At 48.1% G+C, this 17,085-nt stretch overlaps 1 protein-coding gene across 1 annotated transcript in view; it reads left to right on the top strand.

The window, feature by feature from the left end:
* Positions 1 to 17,085, top strand: part of POLDIP2 (DNA polymerase delta interacting protein 2) — a 1,361,368-nt gene that overhangs the window by 944,320 nt on the left and 399,963 nt on the right. The window contains exon 8 of the mRNA XM_044054380.1: positions 10,896 to 10,922. Coding sequence (XP_043910315.1) covers positions 10,896 to 10,922 — 27 coding nt within the window. The remainder of the gene's footprint in view (positions 1 to 10,895; positions 10,923 to 17,085) is intronic.

Below are 17,085 nucleotides of genomic sequence, written 5' to 3'. Positions count from 1 at the left end.
CCATCGGAGTCTATCCATTCGGCTCCGAGATCACCCCTGCTCTCGGAGCGGAGCCATCGGAGCGATCTTCTCGGTCATCCAGGCTTTCTGACCATGACCAAGTCTCAGGCATTGGCCCAAATGCTTCATAGTCAGTCTCATCAGACAGGCTATTACAACTCCACCTAATATTCCTCCTTCGACTCTCCTCCAGAGTTTGGAGCCGGAGCTCCTCGGAGCCGTGACTGTTGTGGTATCGGAGCCGATACCTCCCCCTTCGGCTCCATCGTCCTCTGCGCTGATCTCCTCCTTGATGCCTTCATTGGAGGGATCCAGGCACCTGGTCTCTCTCGCCGGCTTCGAGGGGGCGAGTGGCATCGGACCCTTGTCCTACCCTGATGTCCTTCAAGGATGCATCTGCAGTCCTTACAAATGGGTTGTCCTGTCGTCAGGCAGCCCTTCGGTCGGCCGGATTCCAAAGTCTGGGTCTGGCCTCGGCTGGTGTCGCACTTCACCCGACGTCATAGCTGCAGTTCTTCGGGTATAAAGGTATCAGCCGACGCCATTTTCCTTAGTCTTTCTTGCCGCGTGGCGCCCGAAGCAGAAGCTGTTCGCAAGTGCCGGTCGGTCAGATCCAGAGATTACTACTACCGAATACTACTTCGAAGACTTCTAAAAAGCTAAGTACCCCGTTGGGGACTCTTTCTTGCCTCAGCCGATGTCAGAAAAAGTGAATAACTGTTTAACTTGTGGGAAACAAATACCTCATAAAGATTTCCACTCTTACTGCTTACCTTGTTTAGGCCCAGACCACGACGTAGCAGCTTGTTTAGCCTGTGCTTCTTTCAACCGACGGACGCTTAGACGTCGGTCGGAGTTTGCTGAACAGTTTTTCGGCTCAGAATTTGCGTACATAATGCCGTCGGATCCTCCGACTTCACAAGTTAAGAAACGCAAAGAAAAGGACCGACACTCGCAAACCGCGAGTGGCTCGGTTTTGGCCGAAATCGAGCAAACGGTTCTAACTTCAGCCGAATCCATGACTACTACCGAGGCCCCTTCTAACCTGGTTGAGTCGGCCTCTGAAATTCAACCTGCTACTGTGGTTTCACAAGAACTATCGGACACCATCCCTTTGGATGTTTCAACCCCTGCACGTGGTGCTGCTAGGCCGCCTGCAGCCATGTCCATAAAGGCCTGTGCCAGGGCTAAAGCAGCCAAAACTTCTAAGTCTGTGCCTGTTAAGCCCCCCTCTCACAGACCCAGTTCCAGTTCCCAAATGCTTACTCTGGCAGAGGATCTCATCTCTTTAATAAGGGGATCCCAACCTCATCCAGATAGGGCCTCTCAACCTCCTCCAGAAAAGAGACCTAGAGCAGAGCCCCCTGAGCCAGTGTCCTCAGATGATTCTGGTGATTCAGACAATACAGACCATCCAGAGGCTCCTTTTTCTACTTATGAAGACTCCGATGCTGAGGAATCGATTCCTTCTGCCTCTCCACCAGAGGAATTTTCCTTTGGGGAAACCTTACATGCCATGAGAGAGCAATTTCAATGGCAGGGGCAAGATTTCTCAGACTCTAGGAAAAGGCTTAGGACTTTTTTGCATTTACCACAACATAGGCCTTTAGCTATACCTCCAGTTCTTCCTGTTGTAGATGATGCATTTAATGATGCTTGCACTGCTCCTGACACTTTGCCTCCAGCCCCTGCTAAGCCCGATAGGTTTTACAGGGTCCCGGACACACATCACCATTTATACAAGGCTCCTTTTGCAGATCCGAGACTATCTCCCAGGGGCCTAAGGCAGTAGCCGACCTCAGTTAAGAACCCTCTCCCTCTGAAAGGGAATCCAGGTCCTTAGAGATGGGGTAAAAAGTATACACCTCTGCTACTCTCTCAGCTAGGGCATTGAACTGTCAGTTTCATATGATCCAATACCAGGAGTTTATGCTTGATCAGTTAACTAAGAAACTGTCCTCTGATGATTCTTTAGATAAGAAATATGTTCTAGAAATGGTGCATAACATTCAGCAGGTTAGTAACCATTCTTTAAAATGTGGCTATGATGCACTGGAGGCTTCCTTTAGATCAGCCATGACTGGCACAGTTATAAGAAGGCATGCATGGTTGAAAGAACAGGTCTTGCGGATCATGTTAAAGCAAAACTATTAGATGCTCCTATGGATAAGGTCAGTTTATTTGGTTCTCCTGCTCAGCAGGTACTGAAGAAAATGGAAGAGAAGGCAAAATCTGTACAAACAGTGAAAGATTTCTTACAGGTTCAGCCTCCAAGGTTTAGCAGGAACTGGCCTTCCAAAATGTGGTCCTTTCCAGACTCCTCTAAAACACAGAGAGGCAGGAATAGGCGTTGAGAGGCAGAAATCAATCCAGAGGAGGTGCCTACAGGGGGCGCCAGTGGCAAGGTAACAACCAGCGAGGCACAGACACAACTACTACCACTGCAACAGGACAATCACAGTGACTTGGCTCTGGCACCGCCTACCAGGGAACAAATTGCAGCACCCTTAGGCGGAAAGTTAGCCTTATTTTCAAAAAACTGGCACTGCATCACAAGAGACAAGTGGATTTTGCAAACTATAGACCAAGGCTACAGGTTTCATTTCCATACTTTACCAGGAAAAAGAGGAATGCCAAACCTACCACCAAATCAAAAGACAGAAGCTCTGAAACAAATATCTCAATTAGCAAAGATAAGAGCTGTGGAAAGGGTACCATCTATGGAACAAGGAAAGGGATTTTACTCCAGACTCTTCCTGGTACCAAGAAAAGAGAAAAATTGGAGGCCTATTCTCGACCTGTCCGCTTTAAACACATTCATCATTGTTCCAAAATTCAAAATGCTGACCCTACAGCAACTTCTTCCCATGCTGGGCAAGGAGTATTGGCTGGTGACTCTAGATCTCAAGGAGGCATACCTGCACGTCCCCATACGACCAAATTGCAGAAGATACCTCAGATTTCTTGCAGGATCAGAGCATTATCAATTCTCAGCATTGCCCTTTGGCTTATCTACTGCGCCCAGAGTGTTCACGAAATGCCTGGCATCAGTAATCGCTCACTGCAGGCTTCAGGGAATCCAAATATATCCATACCTGGACGACTGCTTGATACAAGCGGACAACAAAAACAAGCTAACAGAACACTTACAAAGAGTCATTTGCTTACTGCAAGCCCTGGGATATACAGTCAATATAAAAAAATCAAGACTGATACCATCCCAAAGAATAACCTTCTTAGGTGCAGAATTGGACACAGTAAAACAGATGGCATTCCTAACTGCAGAAAAACAAGAACAACTTCCTCTCTACTTCTTGGCATTAACAAAGCAGAACTAACAGCAAGGAAAGTACTGCAGGCCTTGGGCTTCATGGCATCCTGCATAATCCTAGTCCCTCATGCCAGACTGCATATGAGAAAGCTACAGTGGTACCTGAAGAATTTATGGTCTCAACACAGGCACAGCCTAGAAACCGAAATACCACTAATCCCATGCCTGAAACAAGAGTTCCTATGGTGGGCTCAGGCATGCCAGTCAAACCCAGGTTTGCCCTTCCACAGCATTCAACCAAGCCAAACCATCACAACGGACGCCTCAGACCTCGGTTGGGGGGCCCACATGCTGGACAAGTGCATACAAGGCTTATGGACTCCAGATCAGCTGCACCTGCACATAAATCAAAAGGAAATGCTGGCAGTAAAACTAGCAATCCAGAATTTCAGACCATTCCTCCAAGAAGGGCAGTTGATGATAAGGACAGACAACACCACAGTCATGTGGTACATCAACAAACAGGGAGGCACTCATTCATACCCTCTATGCGGATGGCACTGGACCTATGGAATATGGCTCTGAGCTACAACATTCAGTTACAAGCAATTTTGTACCGGGAAAAGAAAACATCCTAGCAGACATATTAAGCAGAACTACCTCGGATGCTCACGAATGGATGCTACACCCGGACATCTTCAAGGTCATCACAAGGAAATGGGGACTGCCACAAATAGACCTATTCGCATCCCCACTCAATCACCAGCTCAAGAAATTCTGCACAAGGACGTACCACCCACTTGCTTGGAAGGTGGACACTCTATCCTTCAGTTGGAAAGGCCTGACAGCCTATGCATTCCCACCTCTTCCTTTGATGCACAAGGTGCTATTGAAAATCAAAGAGGAACATCCAAGGATCATTCTGATAGCTCCAGACTGGCCAAGACAACATTGGTACCCATTACTGAGGAGCATGTCTCGGGGGCAGACGTGGACACTACCCCTGATTCCTTTGCTGTTAACTCAGAGCGGCTACAACACCCTGCATCCAAACCTGAAAACTCTGAAGCTGACTGCCTGGAACATTACATAAGAGCAACTAACCCAGATTTATCCCAAAGGGTTAAAGACCTTATCCTTGAGGCCCGCAGACCTTCAACAAGAAGGAACTATGCAGGAAAATGGAAAAGGTTTCTCATTTGGAGTACTGAAAGGGGAAAAGATGTGTCAAAGGTAGACATTGCCAACATCCTGGAGTATTTGGCAGAGCTTTTCCATACAGGCCTGTCCTACTCCTCCATCAAGATACATGCATCAGCTATTTCTGCAGAATACAGCTTGATCCACCTGTCTTCTCGCATCATCTACTCAGGCAGTTTCTGAGAGGAATTAAAATGTAAAACCTCCTAGGAAACCACCAGTACCAGCATGGGACTTGAACTTTGTGCTAGAAAAATTGACACTCCCCCCTTTCGAACCAGCAGCAACAGCATATCTTCAACACCTATCCTGGAAAACTGCTTTTCTGCTGGCAATTACCTCAGCAAGAAGGGTTTCTGAGCTACAGGCTTTAATGGCAGTACAACCCTTCCTAATCTTCCATCAAGATAGAGTGTCCATGAGAACAAATCCTACATTTATGCCTAAGGTGGTATCCAGAGTGTCTTTAAACCAGGCTATCCACCTACCTACCTTCTTCCCCAATCCACAGAACGGGGGGGAAAGACTGCTGCACACTTTGGATGTACATAGACAGTTGCGTTACTACCTGGACAGAACCAAGAGCAATAGAAAAACTGACCAGCTTCTGGTAGCATATGCAACAGGAAGGGAAGGAAAAGCAATTTCAAAACAGACACTCTCCAAGTGGATAGGAAATTGCATCAGATTCTGTTACTCCTACCATGGAAAGCAAACTCCACAGAACATAAGGCCTCATTCTACAAGGGCTACAGCCACTACCACAGCTTTCTTACGAGGAGTGGCTACCAAGGACATTATAGAGGCTGCTACTTGGACCTCCGTGCATACATTTGCCAAGCATTATAACTTACCTTTATACTCTAGATCCCGAGCAGGGTTTGCCACTGCTGTTTTGCAAGGGATCCTAACTACACCATAATTTCTTCTTCCTCCTCCCCTAGTTTGGCTATGGTATTCTACCCATTTGTAAGGACTCTGTAGATGCATCCTTGAAGGACATAGTACAGTTTTGTACCTACCATAAATGTAGATGTCCGAACAGGAATGCATCTGCAGTCAGGATTACCCACCCTCCTTCCCCTCTGTGGTATTCCTAGGGTATTGGCCCATCTAATAGCTAGCTGGGGGGGAATCTCTTATGGTGTATTTGTTTGTATATATGTACATACATGCTTATTGTTTGTGTTTGCCTTCTACTATTTGGAAACATTGGCATTTATCCAAAATTTAGCTATCCAAGAGGGCAACTGGCATCTGGGGCAAGAAACACTGAGGAAAATGGCGTCGGCTGATGCCTTTATACCCAAAGAACTGCAGCTATGACGTCGGGTGAAGTGCGACACCAGCCGAGGCCAGACCCAGACTTTGGAATCCGGCCGACCGAAGGGCTGCCTGACGACAGGACAACCCATTTGTAAGGACTGCAGATGCATTCCTGTTCGGACATCTACATTTATGGTAGGTACAAAACTGTACTTTCTCCCTCTCGGAGCGTCGGCGCTGGTGAGCTCGGCCCCGACATCGGCCTCTGAGCCGTCCCTGTCGGTGCGGCCTGGGGTTCCTACCTCTTCGGAGCTGGAGCCCTCTGGCCTCTCTGATAGGGGAGCCTTCGAGGTGATGAGCGTACTAGCCCCCAGCGCATGGTCAACTGTCAGCTCCATCAGCTCCTCCCACTACAGTGCCTGCTGACGTCTCTTCCCACTCTCTTGCTCCTGGGCCCAGAGATCCGACGCCTCAGGTTTCCCCACTGGGAATATCTTCCTCTTCCAAGGCTTCTCCTGACCCGTCAGGTGAACCTCTGTGCAAGAGGACATGTAAGAGGAAACGTGTACTCCCCCGAGTCCATTACATCCGATACCGACTTGGATGAGTCTGAGGGATCCCCAAGGTCCCCCTCTGAGGATGTCTCTTTCTCAGACATCCTTGAAATCCTTAAGCAGAGGGGAACTGGCCTTCCCTTAATCCTTCCGAGGACGAGTCGGTTTACCTGGAGACGTTTGGTTCTCGACCCTCCACCTCCTGGGTGTCTCTGCCTTTCGACCCCCTTATGGATGTGGTGGCTCGGAAGGCGTGAACGGCCCCGGATTCGGTGGAACCCACCCCTTAGAGGCCTTCTAAATTCATTACGGCCCCAGCTGATAGGCAATTTTTGACAAAAGGTGTCCCGGTTGATGCCATGGTGGTGGCTGCAGCCACCAAGAGAAGGAACTAGCCGATCCTTCAGTACCTATCCATCCTCCTAACAAGGATTCTAGGACTATGGATAGGTACGGTAAGCGGATGTTTTCTTCAGCGACCTTTGCCATGTGGTCGCTGAATTACTTGTGTCACTTCACCCGCCTTCAGAGAGATGTTCTCAAAGAGTTGGGAGAAGTTTTACAGGATCAGTCAGCTGCTGGGTCCCAGGATAAAATTAACTCACAACTAGGAACCCTAAACTCTATTGTTAACTCCTCCGTGCGGCTCATTTCATATGCAGCCGATGGAGCGAGTAGGGCCGCAGGCACAGGAGTGGCATTAAGGCGTCATGCCTGGATGCGGCTTTGTAATTTTGCAGACCCCTTCAAGGCGTCCTTCACAAATTCCCCTTTTGATGGTTCGACCTTGTTCGGACCTCAAGTGAAAGACACCTTGACCAGATGCGAACAAGATGGCAAGACTCTCTGCCGTAGGAGTCCGTTTCTCCACCCTTTCAAGACCATACCCTAAGGGTCAGAAGGATGGGAAAATGTGGTTCCGCAAATCTCAAGGAGTCACGCCTGATGCAAGAGGTCAGTTTACCCCCAGAGGCAGAGGGGGTAACAGATGCCGCCCTAGGGGCAGAGGGGGTCCGCACAATCAGGGCAGCAGGGAGCCTCTCTCTGACAAACCCTTCCAGCATCCCTGAGATGTTGCCCGATTGTCCACCTTCGGAGGCAGTCGGGGGAAGATTGTCGCTGTACCCAAAAGCCTGGCTTTCCCTTACTCAAGACAAATGGGTACAGTCGATCATATCCGAGGGTTACAAAATTCCCTTTATCCAAACCCCAATTCAGCAAAAGGGAACCCTTCCAGACGTTCCACCCGGTCTAAGGAACTAGCAGTACCAGAGATATCAAAACTGCTAGCAAAAAGAGCCATCCAGCCAGTCCCAGCAGACCAACTAGGATCCGGAATCTACTCAAGGTTCTTTTTGGTACCGAAAAAGACAGGGGACTGGAGACCAATATTAGATCTCAGCAAACTAAACAAGTTTGTAAAGAGAACAAGATTCCGGATGGTCACGCTACAGTCCATTCTACCCTTTCTGGGCAAGGACAATTGGATGTGCTCCGTGGACCTTCAGGATGCGTACTATCGCATCAAAATTCACAAGTGCTCCAGAAGGTTTCTCCGCTTTCGGCTGGGGGCCAGTCACTACCAGTTCAGAGCCCTGCCCTTTGGTCTTGCTACAGCCCCCAGAGTATTCACCAAATGTATGGCAACGGTTACGGCTCACCTGAGACGTCAGGGATTCCAGGTGTTTCCATATCTAGATGACTGGCTCCTCACTGCCACCACCAGGCATCAACTTCTCCAAGACAGAGATTACACCATTCACATTTGCAGAGGGCTAGGAATCTGTATAAATTTCGAAGTGTGCCTTGTCAGTCTATTACCTTTATAGGCGCCAACTTGGACACCGTACAACTTTCAGCAAAGTTAACAGATCAAAGGGTCTTAGATATTCAAAACCATGTCCATGTTCTTCAGAGCGACAAAATTCAGGCCAGGTATGTCCTGAAAGTATTGGGTCTTATGGCGGCCGCCATACCACTTCTTCCTCTTGCCCGTTTTTACATGCGTCTTCTACAGTGGATGCTTTTCGCCCAATGGTCTTTTCAATGACTCCCTATGCATCACAAGATCATGATAACTCCAACTTGCAAAAGTCATCTGTCTTTGTGGATATTGTCCCCTCAACTCCATCAAGGCAGACCCTTTGTTCCTCCCTCCCCGGTCGCCACTGTTACATCGGACGCCTCCCTGATCGGGTGGGGGGGGGGCATTTTCAGGGCAGGATGGTCCATGGCACTTGGCAACCTTTCGAATGCCACCTGCACATAAATGTCCTGGAGATGAGAGCAGTGCTTTTAACGTTGCAAGCCCTCCACGACTCTCTTCCCCTGGGGACTATTGCAATCCAAACGGACAATATGTCCATAGTGTGGTATATCAACAAGCAGGGTGGAACCAAGTCCTATCCCCTGTGTCGAGAGGCACTCAGACTTTGGCAATGGGCAATCTCTTCTCAGCGGTTTCTGATAGCAACGTATATCCCTGGGAAGTCCAACATCATAGCGGACAGGTTGAGCAGAGCTATACTCATGCCACACGAGTGGTCTCTCAATCTGTGGTGGAAGAGATCTTTCAGAAGTGGGGCCTTCCTTGCTGCGATCTTTTTGCTTTGCCTCAAAACAGCAAATGCCCCGACTTCACACTCTTCTCCCTTCCAGGCCATCCCCCCAGAGACGCTCTAGTCCAAGATTGGCCTCTGGGACTTCTCTATGCCTTTCTACCCCTTCCGCTAATACCACAAGTAATTCAGAAAGCAACCGCCTTTGGAGCCAAGATGATTCTCATTGCCCCTTTTTGGCCTCGACAGATATGGTTTCCGTTCCTGCACCGTTATCTGTTGGTACAGCCTTGGCATCTGGATCCAGTCCCAGACCTTTTGACCCATCAGTCGGGGCAGCTGCACCAATCCCTACATTCTCTCAACCTCACTGCTTGGTTGCTCCACTTCCGTCCCTAGTCAGGCTTCCTATGATTTCTAATCCCGTCCGGGATATCATAGTATCTTCCCTTAAATCTTCCACCAGAAGGATTTACACTAGTAAATGGCAACGTTTCTCCTTCTGGGCAAAGGCTAAGAATATAGATTCCTTTACTGCTCCAATTCATTCGGTCTTGGACTTCCTAGCTGAAATTTTTCATTCAGGATCTTATTCCTCCACAGTAAAGCTTCAGTTGGCAGCCATTTCAAATTTCCATATAGGCCTGTCAGACCGCAGCATCATGTCCCATAAGCTTTGCAAGGCATTCCTTAGAGGTGTATTTTTACTTAAGCCCCCGATCAAAGATCCTCCACCACAGTGGGATCTAAATTTAGTCTTAACATCCTTGATTCTTCCTCCCTTTGAACCTGCGGCTTCCTGTTCATTGAAATTGCTTTCCTGGAAGACACTCTTCCTAGTCACCATTACATCTGCTAGGAGAGTATCTGAGCTTTATGCCCTCTGCATTCGTCCTCCCTATTTAGTCTTCCACAAAGAGTTTCTCTAAGGACTAATCCGTCCTTCTTACCCAAGGTAGCTTTGCAGACAAATTTAAATCAATCAATTGATCTCCCAGTTTTCTTCCCAAATTATTCTAATAGGGCGGAGCAAAAACTACATTATCTGGATGTTCATCGCCAGCTCCATTACTATTTGGACAGAACTAAACAAATCAGGAAATCTGATCAACTGTTTTTATCTTGTGCAGAGAATAAGAAAGGCCTTCCGGTATCCAATGTAACCCTATCTAGGTGGCTGTCTTCTGTGATCACATGTATTTATCAACGCAGAGGTAGAGAATTGACTTCTAGGCCAAGAGCCCATTCAACTAGATCACTAGCTTACATCTACAGCCTTTCAAGCTAGGCTATCAATAGACACTATTTGTGCGGCAGCCACATGGGCCTCTCCTCATACCTTTGTTTCGCATTATAAATTGGACTTGGCCTCCAGGAACAGGGCAAAGTTTGGTTCCACCGTTCTCAAGAGTCTGTTCCAATGAGCCACCCAGGATTAAGGTTCTAGGGACTCGGTCCCATCCAGCAAGAATGAAGGCGAGATTGACAACTTAACATTAAGAAGTTATGTACCTACCATAACGTTCCATGTTAGTTGTCTTCTCTCGCATTCTTTCTTGCGTCCCGCCCACCATCCCCCTAGCCTGGACAGACCGAGAAGATTTTCCTCTTCCTTGAAGAGCCCTGATCTAGCATTGCCAGCCTAATAGCTTGTCCTAGTGTAACTTTAGCTTAGATTGGGATCTTTGGTGGGGTTATCCCTTTTCCTCCTCTCTAGTTGGAGGACTGTGTTGCCTAATTTTTTCTTCAGCTACCAAACGAGATCTGGGTAGTTATCGCCTAGCATCATGGAATGTAGGATTGCCTCGAGCTGGTAAAATTAGCTCTCGAGCTTTAGTAAGTGGCCGAGTCGGAGCAGAGGATCGGCTCCGAACCCATCCAGCAAGAAAGAAGGCGAGAGAAGACAACTAACATGGAACGTTATGGTAGGTACATAACTTCTTATTTTCAGTTGTCTATATCGTTTTTGTATGCATGGTTTGATATTTAGTGATGGTTTGATATTTAGTGATGGGATTCTTTAAACTTTTTTTTTTTCCTCCTTAGGAAGCACAAAATTCACATGTTTACTGGGTAAGTAAAGTATGCATGTCAATACTTTGTCTCTGTAGCCCTCTGTTGTTGTATCATTGTGTTTAGCAGGTCAATCCATTTGGGCAGAAATGTATTTGTGTATACGTGTGTAATATATGATAAGTTGTCTATCTCACCTTCATTCTTGCTGGTTGGGTTCGGAGCCGATCCTCGGCTCTGACACTATCTTCTAAAGCTCGAGAGCTGCATACTGGCTCAAGGCCACCCCATATCCCATGATGTCTGGCGCTAGATACCCAGATCTCGTTTGCCACTTCTGCTTCAAGGTTGTCTTACTGGCTCAGGTCGTATGTTTTATTATCTGTTTTTTGATAAAAAACTAGTAGGTCTAGTGTAGTTTATTAGTCATAGTATACTATATTTCTTGGGGTATCTTTGTTTAGGTATATATATCCTTTCCTTACCTGGATTCCCTTTCCCTTCAGAAAACTCGTTTCAGTTAGTCCCCCCCCCCCCCCTCTTTTCTGAAGTAGCCTTTTAAGTTAGAGGCTAACCTATCTTTTTCTTAAAAAAAAGATATATATATATATATATATATATATATATATATATATATATATATAGTTAGTATTTACTTAGTTTAGTCTTTTGTTGTTGTTAGACTATTGTGGCATACTTGACTGTTTTTGGGTGTGGTAATTTTGTGTGTGTTATAGTTACTATACTAAAATTCTTATAGTTGTGTTTTTTGTCTGGTATTCCTTCTTTAGCTGTGTCTAAGGATACCAAGGTGTCCGGATTCAAGAAGTGTGATTCATGCTGTCAGAAGATGTCTCTGACAGATGGTCACACCTCTTGTGTCTATTGTCTCGGCACCGTACACCTGCAGGACTCTTGTTCTGTTTGCCATGCTTTCAGTCCAAGAGTCCTGCAGGAGCGTAGGAATAAGTTAATCCTACGGGGTTTGCTCAAACCCGAGGAGTCACCGGCTAAGGCTCAGCCAGTGAAGTCCTCCAAGCCACCTAAACCTTCGACTCCCAGTTCGGAGTCGTCTTCAGGTGAAGCTGCTACTTCTGCCTCGGTTCTGGCTGGAACCGATGTGCCTGCCTCTCAGTCAGTTCCGGCACGTACTTCGGAGCCGGCAGGGAGTCGAAAGAGATCTAGGTCTCCCTCCCTGGAGTCGATACGCTTGGCTCCGAGGTCTCCTCTGCTCCAATCGGAGAGCAGTCATCGGTCTTCCCACTCTTCTCGGTCATCGAGATTGTCCAGATCACGACTTGGAGAGAGTGGTCAGCAGGCTTTTGAAATTGCAGGCCCTAGCTAAAATGTTGTCCAGCCCCCCTCAACAGGGTTCGGCTCCATCCTTGCCTGCAGTTATTCCTCCTCCAACTCCTCCCTTGAGTTCGGAGCCATAGCTTGTTGGGGTTCGAATCGTGGAACCGTCGGCACCGATACCTTCTCCTTCGGTTCCGTCGTTGGCTCCCATCACTTCCTTGGTACCATCCTTGGAGGGATCTGGGTGCCGAGACTCCGTCTGCTCCGATGGGGCGAGTGGTATCGGACCCTTGTCTGACCCCGTTCTCCCCCTCGTAGCTTCGGCGCAGGTGAGCTCAGCTCCTACATCGGCTTCGGAGCTGTCCCCCTCGATGCGGAGAGGGATTCCGGTCTCTCTGTAACCAGAGCCATCTCTGCATCCGAGCAGGGACGCCTTCGAGGTCATGAGGAGCGCGTGCTGGCTCCTGAGTCAGCCCCACGATCATCCCCATTGGCTCCTCCCACTATGGTGCCTGCGTCTGCCTCTGTCCCTCCTCCAAACCCCAAGGGTGGGGAACCAACGCTCCAGGGCACCCCCTTGGGTGCATCATCCTCTTCCGAGGCCTCCCCTGATCATTCAGAGGAGCCACCTCGTAAGAGGAAATGCAAGAAGAAGCATGTTGACTCCCCTGAGTTTATCACATCAGATACTGACTTGGAGGATTCGGAAGGGTCCCAAAGATCCCCCTCTGAAGATGTCTCCTTTTCAGACATCCTTGAGATGCTTAGGCAGAGGGTGAACTGGACTACCCTAAGCCCCTCCGAGGATGAGTCTGTATTCCTGGATGTATTTGGATCCCGACCTTCCACCTCCTGGATGTCTCCGCCTTTCGACCCACTCATGTCCGTGGTGGCTCGGAAGACGTGGTCAGCTCCAGACACAGCGGAACCCACCACCAGAAGACCCACTAAATTCATAAGGGCACCACAGGATAAACAGTTTTTGACCAAAGGTGTCCCTGTTGATGCCATGGTGGTAGCGGCGGCCACGAAGGAGTTGGCTGAAACTTCATCTGTCCATCCTCCTAACAAGGAGCTAGGACGATGGACAGATACGGGAAGCAGATGTTTTCTTCAGCGACTTTTTCTATGAGGTCTCTAAATTACTTGTGCCACTTTACCCGCCTTCAAAGGGATCTCCTTAGAGCTTGGAGATACCCTCCAAGATCCATCAGCTGAGGAGGCCCGGGCTAAGGAAGCCTCCCAGCTGGCGACTCTTAATTCAGTGGTGAACTCCTCCATGAGGCTCATTTCTTATGCAGCCGATGGTGCGAGTAGCGCCGTAGGCACAGGTGTTGCTCTAAGGAGACACGCTTGGATGCGGCTATGTAACTTTGCGGAACCTTTCAGAGCATCTTTCACCAACACCCCCTTTGATGGTTCCTCTCCTTTTGGATCACAGGTGAAGGACACCCTTACCAGGTGTGAACAGGAAGACAAGACTCTCTCTGCTGAGGGAGTCCATTTTTCCACTCCTTCTAGACCATATCCCAAGGGTCAGAAGAGCGGAAAGATGTGGTTCCGGAAATCTCAGGGAGCCTTGCCGGACACATGTGGTGAGTTCCCATCCAGGGGCAGAGGAGGGAACAATAATAGACGCCACCCTCGTGGCAGAGGGGGTCCGCAAAACTAGGGCAGCAGAGAATCCTTCTCTGAGAAGCCCTCCCACCATCCCTGAATGGTTGCCCCCACTGCTCACCTTCAGAGGCAAGTCGGGGGAAGATTATCACTGTACCCAAGAGCCTGGCAAGACATAACACAAGACAAATGGGTACCGTCTGTTATATCCGGAGGCTACAGAATACCCTTCATTCGCACTCCCGTAAAGTCATACGTCCCTTCCTGATGATCCACCCAATCTAAGGGATCAAGCAGTACAAGAAATTTCAGAACTGCTAAGAAAGAGCCATCCAGCAAGTCCCAGCAGACCAGCAAGGATCCGGAATTTACTCAAGGTTCTTTTTGGTACCAAAAAAGACAGGGGACTGGAGACTCTGAACAGGTCTGTACAAAGAACCAAGTTTCAGATGGTCACACTACAGTCCATTATGCCCTGTCTGGGTCAGGACAATTGAATGTGCTCTATACATCTTCAGGACACGTACTACCACGTCAAAATGGACAGATGCTCCAGAAGATTCCTCCACTTCCGGCTGGGAGCCAGCCATTACCAGTTCAGAGCTCTGCCCTTTGGCCTCACCATAGCCTCCCCGGGTGTTCAAATGCATGGCAGTAGTTACTGCTCACCTGAGATGGCAAGGATTCCAGGTAGTTTCCATATCTAGACAACTGGCTCCTTACTGCTACCACCAGGCATCACCTTCTGCGAGACTTCACTATCGACACTTGCTCCAAACTAGGTATCTCAATAAATTTCAAAAAGTCTGCGTTGTCGCCCTGGCAGTCTATCACCTTTATAGGTGCAAATTTAAATACAAAAGACATGTCAGCGAGCCTTCCACCAGGCAAGGGTATTAGTGAATCGTCAACATGTACAGGTATTATTAGTATGCAAGAAAATTCAAGCCAGGTTCGTCCTCCAAACTCTAGGTCTCATGGCAGCAGCTATCATACTTGTTCCTCTAGCTCGTTTTCACATGAGGATCCTCCAGTGGCTGCTTTTCACCCAATGGTCCTTCCAGCAACTACCCATGTCTCCCATGATCATTATCACAGAAGCATGCAAAAAGCACCTTGCGTGGTGGATGGTGTCCACATCAGTGCCCCAGGGCAGACCATTTGTACTACCCCCTCCAGTTGCTGTGGTGACCACGGATGCCTCCCTGATCGGGTGGGGGGGTGGCATTATCAGGGCAGAACAGTCCAGGGCACCTGGCAACCTCAAGAGTACCATCTGCGCATAAACGTCTTGGAGATGGGGGCCGTGCTTCTAGCGTTGCAAGCTCTACAGGACTCTCTTCCTACTTGGGACCATTGCAATTCAAACGGACAATATGTCAGTAGTGTGGTACATCAACAAGCAGGGCGGAACTAAGTCCTACCCCCTATGTTGAGAAGCACTCAGATTCTGGCAATGGACAATCTCTTCCCAATGGTTTCTGATCTCAATGCACATCCCTGGGAAGTCCAGCGTCATAGCAGACAGACTGAGCAGAGCAATTCTCATGCCTCACGAGTGGTCTCTGAATCAAGTAGTTGCGGACCAAATATTCCGCAAATGGGGCCAGCCTTGCTGTGACCTTTTTGCCACCCCCTTCAACAGCAAATGCAACAAATTCTTCTCTTTCCTTCCACTTCCCGGACATTCCCCCAGAGACGCTCTAGTCCACGATTGGCCTCAGGGACTTCTTTATGCATTCCCTCCGTTTCCCCTTATTCCAAAACTGATACAGAAAGCTACCGTTTTGGGTTGCAAAATGATCCTCATTGCTCCTTACTGGCCTCGACAAATATGGTTCCCGTTCCTGCATCATCATCTTCTCAAGCAGCTTTGGACTCTGGACCTAGTTCCAGACCTTCTGATCCATCAGTCGGGCGGGCTGCACCAATCCCTGCAATCTCTCCAGCTCACTGCTTGGTTGTTCCACTTCCAGCCTTAGCCAAGCTTCCAGATATCTCCCCATCTGTGCGGGAAATTATTTTATCATCGGACAAGTCTACCACTAGAAAGACTTACGCTAGTAAGTGGAAGCGTTTTTCTTCCTGGGCAGAGACTGAGTATAGACCCCTTTTCAGCCCCTATACACTACATTCTGGATTTTCTTGCGGAACTCTTCCATTCTGGGTCTGCTTCCGCTACAATTAGAGTTCAGTTAGCTGCAATTTCAAATTTTCGCATTGGCCTGTCGGGAAATATGTTGCACAAGCTGTGTAAAGCCTTTCTCAAAGGTACCACTCTGCTCAGGCCTCCAGTGAGAGATCCCCCACCTCCGTGGGATCTAAATTTGATTTCAGCTTCTCTAATATTGCCTCCCTTCGAACCTGCAGCTTTTTGTTCCCTGAAGTTTTTATCATGGAAAACTCTTTCTGGTAGCCATTACTTCAGGCAGAAGAGTTTCGGAACTGCAGGCTCTTTGTTCCCGTCCTCCATACCTAGTATTCCACAATGATGGGGTTGCTCTCTGGACTAATCCTTCCTTCCTTCCTAAGGTCTCTTCAGAAAATAACTTGAATCAGTCCCTAGATCTTCCTGTGTTTTTTTCCAACCACTCCAACAGGGAGGAATACAAATTGCATCAGTTAGATGTTCACAGGCAACTACGCTTTTATTTGCATAGAACGAAAGATATCAGGAAATCTGACCAACTTTTCCTTTCCTATGCTGAGGTTAAACAAGGTCTTCCAGTTTCAAAAGTAACCTTGTCCAGGTGGTTGACTTCTGTCATCACATTTATCTATCAACTGAGGAATAAAGAGTTACCTGTTAAACCAAAAGGTCACTCCACTAGAGCTTTAGCCACTTCTGTGGTTTTTCAGGCTAGGTTGCCCATGGAATCTATTTGTGCTGTGGCTACGTGGGCCAACCCACATACTTTCATTTCACATTATAAGTTGGATTTGGTTTCCAGGAACAGAGCTGATTTTGGTTCCACTGTTCTGAAGAGTTTGTTCCGATGAGCCACCCAGGATTTTAGGTGCTAGGGACGCTGTCCCAACCAGCAAGAATGAAGGCGAGATAGACAACTTAACATAAAGTTATGTACCTACCATAACGTTCCATGTTAGTTGTCTTCTTGCCTTCTTTCTTGCGTCCCACCCTCCATCCCCCTATCCTTGTTGACCGGGAAGAGTTCTTTATGGTGTTTGTTCGCTGGCTGAGTCTTCTCTGGCTATTCCTTTCTGTCTAGTAGCCTCTCTGGAGGTTTTATATATTCCAGGATAGGATCCTTTCCTTTATTATGTCTGCAGTTAGTCTTACCAAACAAGA

This window comes from Protopterus annectens, chromosome 13.part0 (assembly GCF_019279795.1).
Source record: "Protopterus annectens isolate FY-2018-M chromosome 13.part0, PAN1.0, whole genome shotgun sequence".
In the NCBI taxonomy this organism is placed as follows: Eukaryota; Metazoa; Chordata; order Ceratodontiformes; family Protopteridae; genus Protopterus; species Protopterus annectens.
Note: the sequence above shows the minus strand (reverse complement) of the source record. Positions and strands in the feature narration are given on the sequence as shown.